The sequence below is a fragment of the Chrysochloris asiatica genome, unplaced genomic scaffold (genome assembly GCF_000296735.1).
Source record: "Chrysochloris asiatica unplaced genomic scaffold, ChrAsi1.0 scaffold00118, whole genome shotgun sequence".
Lineage (NCBI taxonomy): Eukaryota > Metazoa > Chordata > Mammalia > Afrosoricida > Chrysochloridae > Chrysochloris > Chrysochloris asiatica.
The window spans coordinates 2,849,851-2,861,442 of NW_006408636.1; the positions used below are offsets into that span (position 1 = coordinate 2,849,851).

General features: G+C 48.9%; 1 protein-coding gene across 1 annotated transcript in view; it reads left to right on the top strand.

Annotated features, from left to right (window-relative positions):
• EFNB1 (ephrin-B1) overlaps positions 1–8,344 on the top strand; it is an 11,236-nt gene extending 2,892 nt beyond the window's left edge. Inside the window, exons 2-5 of the mRNA XM_006868506.1 lie at positions 6,268–6,545; positions 7,297–7,389; positions 7,601–7,729; positions 7,885–8,344. Coding sequence (XP_006868568.1) covers positions 6,268–6,545; positions 7,297–7,389; positions 7,601–7,729; positions 7,885–8,300 — 916 coding nt within the window. The 3' untranslated portion in view covers positions 8,301–8,344. The remainder of the gene's footprint in view (positions 1–6,267; positions 6,546–7,296; positions 7,390–7,600; positions 7,730–7,884) is intronic.
• Positions 8,345–11,592: the final 3,248 nt, after the last annotated feature.

The window sequence follows — 11,592 nt, forward strand, 5'->3', positions numbered from 1 at the left end:
CTCCTCTGCTCTCACACTCCCTCTCACTCTTAGTCACTCTCTGCCTCTTTTTCTCAAGTCCTTTTGTTTCTCGCACATGCCTGTGCTCTCCCTCACAGGCTTATTTTCTCTCCTCCTCCCCTCTTTCTCTCAGCTTTTGGTCTCTCCCTCAGCCCTGTCAGGAGCTGGCAACCCCCCTTTCTCCTCCATCCCAATCTCCCAGAGCCTATAAACTCTGCCTTATAGCTTCCTCCTTGGGATAAAAAATAAAATTAAAGAAGTCATTGGGCTGGGGGTATGCTTCCAGGTTCTAGGGCATACACACCCTAGCCCTGACTAGAGGGAGTGGTGCTGGAAGGACCAGCTCAAGACTCCCAGCCTCTTTCCCAAGGAGATGCTGAGGACTTCCAAGGTGGTAGTCCTTAGGTGTCAAGAGCTTTTGCCCCTCTCCCCTTTCAGTTAGATCTGCTCTATGAGCACAGGGTGGGAGATGTGAGTTTGGTCTGGCTAGAGGTTGGTAGGAACCTGTGTGTGTGTGTGTGTGTGTGTGTGTGTGTGCGCGTGTTGTGTGTGTGCCTTGAGGGGAGGGGACTATGAGCGAAGTGGTCCCAGGGTAGTCCCCTCCCCCAGGTTCTTCCCCCAGGAAGCTCAGGGCAGCCATCAGGACTCACACTTGAGGCCTCAGTTAAGTCCAGCTGCTGTAGTTCAGTCTCTTAGTCTTGTTCTGACCCCATTCTGCCCTCCACTCAGGTTCCCCCACCTCTAGGGAGTGTGACAGTGCCTGAGATCACATTACACCTTCCCTACAAGGAGGTGGGAGTGGACTTTTCAGTTTCGAGACCAGGACCCTTGACTTCAGCATGGATGGGGGCAGCTGCAGACCCTGACCCATGCTTGCCTGCTATAAGTGAAAATGCTGGCCCCAGCTCCCTCACAGCTGTTCCAACTCACAGTCCTGGGGAGGCCAGCTCTGGGTTCCAGGGCGGCAAGGGACCTGACCCCTTCTATTCTGTGGCTGATTGGCCACAGGTGGAGACCTGTGAGTAAAGCGAACCCAGCAGTTCCTAAAATTCCCTGTTCCCTTCCCTCCCCACTCTCACCCAAGTCTCTGGGAGCAGCAAGAAGGACCTGAGAGGCTGGATTAGGGGCTGAATACTGGGCCCCCTTTTTCCTCTCTGTGCTCTCTATTGCCTCACCAGCTCAGATGGGTGAAGATGAATAGGCCCTGGTCACTTGTACATTACTGTTTTCAGGGGCTGGGATTATGGAAAGTATGGGCCATTAGGCCACTGGTTGCCATGGAGACACCAGGTTTGGGGGAGGGTTCACCTGTGATTATTAGGGAAGCTGAGGTGAGGGCATGCTCACTAGTCACATTCTGGATCCTTTGCCTCATGGATGGTAGGGATTCTTCCTGGGTGTATTTTTATGGTGGTAGTCTAGGGTTGGGGTGCTAACAGCCAGGAGTGTAACCTCTTTCACCTTCTTTCTTCTAAATAGTACTATGTTTGGCATGCTGTCAGGCAGCACCTTGCTACTTACAAAGCATTCTCATGTATGATCTCACCTAGGAAGTAAGTATTGCCCCATTTTCCAGAAGAGGAGGCATATGCCAAGAAAAGGGAAGTGACTTGCCCAAGGTCAGTGAGCTGGTAAAGGAAGACCTTCCATATGTGAATTCTGTACAGGCCACACTGCTGCCATGGAACCTAGAAGAGATGGGCATTAAAGACGGGATTTAGGAAGAGGCACGGAATCTTTGCCTCTGGATTCCCCTATAACCTCACAGGTGTGTGGTTCCCCTATAACCTCACAGGTGTGTGTATGCATCTGTCCTTGTGACTCAGGTCCTACCTGTGTGGTGTGAGCAGCACTCTGGCTTCCTCATTTGACTTTGGTCAACTTACCTCCTATTGTCCTATGATCAAGGCAGCCAACCTGACACTCTTCTTCCTGAGCTCTGACTAGCACCTTTGATTCCTCTCTTGGAATTCTCACTTCCTCTTAGGGACCCCACAGAAAACAGACAACTGGGAGGGAGATATTAAGTCCTGAGAGGGCTTAACATCTCCCTTTGGCCAGGTGGAGTTTTGGCCTGGTGGGACAGAAAGGAAGGCATAGATTATCATAGGTGTGAGGGTGACTTCCTCTGGGGCTCTTCTGGATTCCCTGCTTCCAACAGTGCTGCCCAGCTGCTGTTCCTGCCCACCCACGCTTGGGCGGGCACTGCTGGGACATGCTAGGCCTGCTCTACTGCCTCAGGGGCTGGGTAGAGCTAGTGGAGTGAAGAGGAGCCTTTAATTTGGGGGTCCCCCACCCTAGCTGGGATGAGAGCAGACTTGAGTTTTGGCTTGGGCTTGGGGTGCAGGTACAGTGGTTGCTGGTGGGGTCACCAAATCAAGGTCATGGCTAGAGTCTTCTACCAAACTTGGACGTTCATGGTCTGGTACCAGGTTTCCCTTTTGGCTATTCATTGACTTCAAGTTTCTAGAGCCTGAGGGAAGGGTAAGGAGGAAGGAAGTGTAGACCTGGGTGAATGTGGGCAGCATTCTCAGAATGTCCCCCACAGCTGTAAGTTCTATGTAGATACTGTGCATATGGATAAGGAGGGACTCAGCTGGATTAAAGAAGCCCCCCTTGGGAGGTCAGTTGGCCTCTGACTAGTCCAGGGTCTTGAGGATTGCTGCTCCAGAGCCTCATATCCTAGGATTCCTTTCAGAAATCATGGCAGTACTTCTAAGCTCAGTAGAAAGACTGAAGAAGGGACTTGGGCTAAGGTGGAGAAGAAGAGGCAGATCACAAGACAGGAGCTGGAACAACTCAGACTGCCCCATCTCATGTCATTTTACTCCCTGGGATGGGTCTTTGGGGGTCCCAGGGTTATTAGAGGCTAGGGAGGGAAGGCCTCATAATAACCTGCTTTAGGCTTCCTAGTGGGCTATGTCGTTCCCCTTATTTTCCAGAAAGGGGCTTTGTCTTTGGGCTGGCCCCAGCAGGACACCTTGGCTTGATAATGGGGAAAATGATTTTTTAAAGGTGGAGAATAAAGAGTTTAACTTGAGGACAGTTTCTCCCTCCTCCTTTCCTACCCCTACTCGATCTATAGGCTCCCCTGTATAGTATAATTTATGTTGTAACTTAGCTTCAGGATTCACTATCACTGGCTTCAAACTTACCTCTCATAACCCTTCTCCACTTCCTTGGGCTTCCTAAACAACAAGATGCAGTTTTCTTAGTGGTGAGGGAAGATGATAAGAAGATACCATTATGGTAGAACAGGGTCAGGGAAGGTGTGTCTCAGGCTCCTTTCCCTTCAGCATGGCTGATGTATTTTAGGGGAAGGTGAGTTTTCTTCTGCCAGCTTCTAGGCAAATTAACTGATGATTATTTATGAAGTCACTGTTCACAAGTTTGAAGAAAGTCTGAGGGGTGTTAGGTGAGTAGTCCTTTCTTCTTTCCGTTCTCCCACCCACTATATTGTCATCTGTTTCTTCAGTGTCTTTAAGTTAAAGGTAGAACCTGAAGTATTTAGAAGACCTGTGTTCCAGCTTCAGGCCATAGATGGTGATGGGAGACTGAGCTCAGGAAAGGCAAGACTTCCTTCCCAGTGATTAAGCCAGGGCCAAGTTGTTAGAGGAGTCCTGATGTGCTGCTATAGGCTAATGCGTCAGACTGCAAAGTCATTTGAACTGCAAGGTTGGTGGTTCAAGCTCACCAGCTGCTCCTCGGAAACTCTATACAGGGTCGCTGTGGGTCAGAATCAACTCGACAGCACTTAACAACAAAAACAAGTGGTTAGAAAGGTGTGTTGGTCTGTACTCGTTTCTATGCCCTTTATGTACTTGTTGTCAGCTCCAAGTAGGGTCTTGTTGAGGAACAACTGTATAAGAATTGAGCCTGTTAGACCTTTAGGGGATAGCATCCTGGGGGAATTTAAGCCCCTGGAGTTGGCGTTGAACCTCTGTCTTCAAGGGGAACATTCATCTGATCATTCATTTCCTCCCATGAGGGGCTTGGACTCAGTTTGGCATCTCTATGGTTCCTTCTGACTCTAAAATGTTAGAAGTTTATAATCTTGTCTGGATGGATCCAGTGTGAAGACTGGAAAGTTAAAAATGCTTTGGGGATTATGGAGGCTTTGGCGAAACTTGTTGGTTATAATGCATGTTGAGAGGTGATCCCTCTCAAATGTTTATGTGGGCTTCCATTCTATGCCTACTTCCTTTCTGGCTCATTGGAATAAGGTAAAGTTAGGTCCAAAGAAGAGAAGACTTTCTCATTTTGGCTTTTCCTGTCCTGCACACCAAGATGGTCCTAGGTAGGTCCAAAATTGTTGGAGCCTCACCTGACATGAAGCTGCTTTTCTTCTGCTACTTTATCTTCTTGGTTTGTTTACCTTATTCTCCCACCTGGGTATCATTTTCCTTTCTGGGGTGAGAACACTGAGGTGTAAGGATGCAGAGGCACTGACCCAGAGCTCTCAGTATGTCCTTGTTTCTTGTAGTACCCACTGTGTTTTATTAGGCCCTCAGTAACCACTCCCAAATTATTGCAGGGCCCTATGTATTGGTGCTCTTCACCAGCAGAGCCTGTCCAATACTATCAGCTTCCTCCTCTTTAAGCATTGCCTTCAGCCCTTCATTATCTTTTATTACCAATAGGATGTAACACACTGCTTATGGTGACCCTTGAGGTATTTCAGTGTGGTCCCAGCTGATCTTTTCCACCTTGTCTTCTGTTCCTCTCTACCTACCCCCATCCCCCCAGCTGGACAAATCTCTGGTCTGGATTTTATGTCCTAGACATTGATGTCCACTCTGTTGAATATTGACTTCATATACTTTGCCTTTTACCCAGCCCTTTCTGTGAAACTGTCTGTGATGATCTTAGTCATGTGAGCTGTCTCTTTCTTCTCAGTTCCTTCAATACTTGCTGTTTGAACCACTATCTTTGCACATAACTTATGGATAGCCTTGTGCTGTCTCTTGTCAGAGTGCAGACCCAACCATGCAGTAAACTCCTTAAGGCTGTGTCTTCTCTTCTGATTTTCCCTCCAAAAAACAAGACTAGACTCATACTGTTTGACAGACTATTCCTAAGAAGGAACCAAACATGTTGAGTAACTACTATGTACTGATATACTATGTGCTCTATCTCATCTACCTCCTTAGAGGTAGGGGTTCTTTCTATCCCCAGCTCACAAGTGAGGAAACTGAAACTCAGAGAGGTCAGGCAGCTCATCCAAGGTGGCAAAACTAGTAAAGGCCTTGCATGTCTGATTCTAAAGTCTGTGTTTGTCCTATATGATACTGCCTTGCTCTCAGTTCCAGCCTTCGCAGGCTCAGAAATGACCAATGGATTACCACTTGTGTCCTTTCTTACTGTGGGCTTAGCCAAGAACAGGGTCATATGAATAGGTTGCCAGCTGTCCTGCCCCCTTTTTTTCTCCCAGTGCCTGGCCTTCTGTATTAGAACACGAACCTAGCCCAGAAGGCAGCTGTCCATCTCTTTGAAAAACCTGTAGTAGGAGCAGTGTGGCAGTAGGGAGATTGGAATCTAGATGAGTGGGGTTCCCTATGCCCTATCATACATATTTTGTTGTCCCTAGTTGGGTCCCTTCTCATGTCTTCTTACAAGTGAACCTAGTCAAGTTTGGGGATACAGGCTCTTGCATTGTGAGGGTGGGGTGTGGTTGGTCACTGGTAGGACACTGCTTAATGGAAATAGGGAGAGCTGTGTAGTGCTCTACCTACCCAGAGACTGTTTTTCTCATCCCTTGGCTCCAGGCGATGCCTGTTCCTATCTTTCCCATCATACACAAGAATAGCAATGGTTGGGGAGAAGGCCTGGGTCCCAGACAAGTTGCACTCCCCTAGCATTGGCTGGGAGCTGCGGGGGTGGTGGCTAAGGCATGTGTGGGCTTGCTGTGTATGTGTGTGGTGGTGGTGGCGGCGGCGGCAGTGGCAGCTGTGCAGGAATGTGAGTATGTTGTATGAGGGAGATCAGGGGATGCTGCCACCTTCAGGCAATCCAGTCCTGACACCTTCATACCCAGTCCATTTGCCACATCAACCCCCTGGCAGCCATACCCTTAGGCCATTCCTTCCACACCCTGATGACAATGTGGTTCTCCCTCCTCACCCCCACCAGCCTGAGGTTGGAGGAAGAGCAGAATACCTACTGTTGCTGCTTCCACACAGTAGACCAGCTCACCTTGTCTGCTCCCTTGTTTCTGGGATGGACTGGGCCCCCAACCCTGGAGTTGACCGTCTCCTCCTTTCTGGGCAGGTTCCTGAGTGGGAAGGGCTTGGTGATGTACCCGAAGATTGGCGACAAGCTGGACATCATCTGCCCCCGAGCAGAAGCAGGGCGGCCCTATGAGTACTATAAACTATACCTTGTGCGGCCTGAACAGGCAGCTGCCTGCAGCACTGTGCTCGACCCCAATGTACTGGTCACCTGCAACAGACCAGAGCAGGAAATCCGTTTCACCATTAAGTTCCAGGAGTTCAGCCCCAACTACATGGGCCTGGAGTTCAAGAAGCACCATGATTATTATATTACCTGTGAGTCCCTATCCACATTGTGGTTCTCTCCCTGTGCTTAACTCTCTTCTATCCTATAGTACTGGGAGCTTAGACGTAGTACAATGATAGTGCCTGATCTCATCTTTGGATACTGGCATGCTTTGCTTCCACTCTGACCTTGGAATCTCAGCCCCAACATTCCACAAAGGGCCTTGGCACTCTAGGAGTTGGGTGGAAGAGGAATCCAATTCATGTTGTTTTCATTCTTATTTTCTTTGCCCACCTAAGATCTAATCATGGGAATGGCAGAGTTGATAGCCTTTTTTTCCTCATGGGAAACTGAGGGAGGCCCAGAAAGATAAAAGGGCTTCTTGCCCTAGCTCACACAGGGATTTAGGGACAGGATTGGGACTGCAACTCAAATTTTCTGACTCCTAGTCAAGGATTCCTTCCAGTTTACATGCCAATTGCTTTGATTCTGAGTAACATCAGCCAACTAGCAGACACACCTTATTGTTGCTACTAAGAAAGAGGAGCCAAAGCCTGGTTAGGATAAAGGAGCAGTTCCTTTCGGGGGAGGAGCCAGTTCTTGGCCTGGGCAGGGCTGGGCTATGACACTCTGTTCCTAGTAGGAGGGAGGAAAGTAGAAAGGGTCACAGATAGGTAGGAGGTATTTGTCACTCCCCCATGACCTCTTCTGTCCTTATTATTAACTGATACAGCACTAGGTTTTCTGGCAAATGCTGGCAGATCTTTTCCTCCCTATGACTTACTTGGCCTCTTCCTGCAGCTACATCCAATGGGAGCCTAGAGGGGCTGGAGAACCGGGAGGGAGGTGTGTGCCGAACACGCACCATGAAGATTGTCATGAAGGTTGGACAAGGTAAGTGCCCAGTCTAAGGGCCCTTCAGTTAGGCCTTTAGAACAGGTATTCCTGATTGGGTGTGGCTGTGTTAGGAAGGAGTCATGAGGGGGCAATAGGGGTAGAGAATCTGAGGTCCAGTTTACAGGCCATTTTTGGCCTGTCCTAGATGATCAAGGGCACCTGTGCTGCCAGAGACCCTCTCTCTCACCTGTCCTCTCCCCACCCCCAGATCCCAATGCTGTGACACCTGAGCAGCTGACTACCAGCTGGCCCAACAAGGAGGCAGACAACACTGTCATGATGGCCACACAGGCTCCTCGTGGTCGGGGTCCCCTAGGGGACTCTGATGGCAAGCATGGTGAGTGTATGGGTGTTTCTTAGAGGGCAGAAGCCATTACTCAGCCTCCCTGTCAGGTCATACCTATGAAGAAAGTCCAAGACCCAGTCTGAGATCTGGCTTATCTCCCAGGGACCCCTGGCTGACCATTACTCCCCTCCCTTACCCTTCTTCAGAGACTGTGAACCAGGAAGAAAAGAGTGGCCCAGGTGCAAGTGGCGGCAGTGGGAGTGGGGACCCTGACAGCTTCTTCAACTCCAAGGTGGCATTGTTTGCAGCTGTTGGTGCTGGCTGTGTCATCTTCCTACTCATCATTATTTTCCTGATGATTCTGCTACTAAAGCTGCGCAAGCGGCACCGAAAGCACACACAACAGCGGGCAGCTGCCCTTTCACTCAGTACGCTGGCCAGTCCCAAGGGGGGCAGTAGTACAGCGGGCACTGAGCCCAGCGACATCATCATCCCCTTACGGACTACAAAGAACAACTACTGCCCCCACTATGAGAAGGTGAGTGGGGACTATGGGCATCCTGTCTACATCGTCCAGGAGATGCCACCTCAGAGCCCTGCGAACATCTACTACAAAGTCTGAGTGCCCACTGTGGCCTTGGGCCCTGGAGAACAGATGGCCTAGACTGTACCTCTCCCTTCTCTCCCATACCCTTTCCCTCTGCCAGCTGTGCCCACCTTTGTATTTAGTTTTATAGTCCCTTGGCTTTTATAACTCCCCATTTCCCTGCTCCCTGGGCTTTGGAGGGGGGTGTTTACGCCCTCACCCCCATACTCTTGTGCCTTCCCCCTCTAGCCAGGGCTCTGAGCTCTATGGGGGTACCCCTTCTTGGTGGGCAGAGTTGGATGCTGATGACAGCAGGCAGGGAGATGCCCCCTTGGCTCTGTCTCCACCTTTGTCCCTCTTCCCAGGACTGCTTGTCCACTATCATCACCATTTTTAATGATTTTGTGCTCATTTTTTTAGCTGTCAACTCATTTTCTTTTCTTTCTTTCTTTTTTTTTTTTTTAAGAAAAATGTAAAAATGTAAAAGGCAGCTGCTCTCCAGGCTTTCTGAGCTTGGCCCAGTCTGTATAAGAGTTGATGAGGGCTTGGGGCTGGGACAAGATGTGACCAGCCAGGAAGCATAGAATGACATTTATTTTATAGGCTCCTTGGTATTTCTGGGGGAGTGGGGGCAGGCCAGGCCTGGTGTTGCCCATAAGGGCAGAAGAGAGAGTACCATTGGGCAAGGTGTCACACTCTCCCCTCTTAACCCTCTTTCTGCAAAGCTAAACCTGGCAGTGGGGAAGTAGCTGTCACTGTTCCACCAGGAAAAAAAAACAAAACCTTGTGGAATTCATGGGCATCTCCTGCTTCCCTCACTCTCACGGTAATTAATGTCTTAATTGACTGTTGCCTGGGGAACGGGAGAGCTACTGCAGGCAGATGACCTCATGGGGGGTGGAGGACAGTAAGCCTGGAGCCCCTTACCCTCACCCCCAATTCTCATTTCACCTCTGGCATCCTTTAGCCTGATGGGCAAACAGAGGCCCAGGTAGAAACTTATGTGGGTATATGGCCAGATGGCCTGCTTTTCTGGGCTCTAGCACAGGTAGGTGCCCACCATCTACTTAGCTCCTATTGGCCCCACAATCTTGGGAAGAGGAAGGGGCTGCCAGGGGCTGGGCCAGCCCACTGTGCACTTTGACCCTGGCTCTTTGCCAGCATGGCTGCTAACAGACTGACGCTTGACTGAGTCTTGCAGGCTCTCCCAGAGTAGTGTGAAAGGAGCTGGGCCTTATACCATCTACCTCCATAAGGCCTCTTGCCCAACTGCCCATCCCAGAGCCAGTTGGGAGAGGGAACAGAACAGCTACCTCCTTCCAGGTGGCAGTCAAAAAGGGTTTTTGTTTTTGTTTCTGTTGTCATTTGTGTAAATACTAGTCTTTTTTGAAAAAAAAAATGTAAAGATGTTTTGTATAAACTCTGAATTATTTTCTTGTTGCTTTTTTCTTAGAAAAAAAATGAGAACTAAAAAATAACATACCAAAATCTTTGGGACACGGCAAAAGCAGTGCTGAGAGAACAATTTATTGCAATAAATGCACACATCCAAAAAAAAAAAAAAAAAATTAACCACATGGAGAAATGAGTGTAAAACGGTGTCATGATGTTGGGGAATGGAATGTAAGTTTGAGTGTGTGTGTGTGTGTGTGTGTGTGTGTGTGTGTGTGTGTGATTCTTTGTACCCAAACCACTGATGGCTCTGGATAGATAAGGAAAGAAGGTAGCTGTCAAAATAGAACTAAATGTGCTCTGTGATCCTTCTGTTGGCCCTCCATGATCCCACCACACGCACATGCACACACACACACACTAAGTTTCTCTACTTTCTTGTGCTGCCATGGAACCTGGAATCATTTCTCTTTGTTATCCATGTCTCATTTATGACAGTGCAATACTGTGATGTCCTGCTATAGACTGTGGGCATTTGCCCGGTCTGGTACTGGCTAAGCTAGAGAGTGTTGATAGGGAGAGTGAGTATTCCCATGAGGACCTGGGTGTTTCCACAAGTACTTATATCACCTGACTGGGGCTGGATCTGGGACATGTGGCAGGCCCAGCCCTGCCCTGCCTTAGAATGCCTGGAGGTGGTAGATAGAAATAACTTTTCAAGAGCTGGGCCTCCACTGTAGCCCACTGGGCACCAGGGCTCCTCTAGGCTGCTCAGTTAATCTTTCAGCCAAAGAATCTTCTTTCTCTTGTCTTAAGAGCTGGGTCACACCAGAATCCATTACCATGATATATTTGGGAACATATAGCTGGCAGTTGAAGCCCTCATGCTAGAGCATCCCTGAGCACTCCAGCTGATGAGTAACTTGCTTGGGTCAGAGAGTATGGTGTCAGAATTAAAGAGATTTTGAACTCAGTCCCTCAGCAAAGACCCTAGCAGGGTCTGGAACCTGCTTGCTCTAGCATGAAGCAGCCTTTGGGTCTTGTGGGAGTACTCCCTGTGGATATAGCTAAGACAGGTTTCAGGTGGAGGACAAGTGAGGTCCCAGCAGCTAAAGATAGATAAAAGAAAAAAGAAAGGAGGAGGAAGGGAAAGATGAGTGTTAGATAGTAATCAGAGTAGGAAGCCCCACTGAACCAGCCAAGGAACAGCTATGGCTAAGAGGGAAATAAGAAGTGCTTGGAGAAGGAAGGTGGAGGAGAGCCACTGTACCTACAGAGTGGAGGAAAGGGAGGATGGACTACAGCAGTGGTGAGCCTGTTTAAGGCATTCCTAGAGTCAGCTGGGGCAGAGGCTATTTATTTGATTTCTTATTAACAAAAGGAAGTGTCTGGATCAGATGGGGCTTCTGCTGCTTGACTGCCTGCCCAGAGTGGGGCCTGACCTGGACCAGGAGTCTCTTACCAGGGCTGGTTCAGGCAAGATTGGGGTTTGTAATTGAGATGTGCCCTTCACACCCTTCTCAAACAGAGTCCTTGGTAGGTCAGCATAGGATACCAACTGCCCTCACCATACCAGTGGAGGATTGAGCTCCTAGGAGCACCCTGGGAATATCTATGGGAGCATTAAGTAAAATATGTGGGAGAGAAGTATGGAAAGGAAAGTATGGGGCAGTGACTGGTTGTTACTATTGGCCCTAGCATGGGCATTGTGACTAGGGCTGGTTTGAACTTAGTATCTACACTGAGCTTATCACACAGTGGTACTTAGTATTTTCTTGTGTTAAACTGTCCTTCACCTGGACAGTGCCTGCCAGTTTTTTTCAAACATTTACATACACTGTCTCACTGAGCCTCATAAACTGCCTTGTGAGACTGATAGGTGTGGAATCATTTACTTCATACTTGAGATGAAGAAACTTTCCATATGAGGGACAGC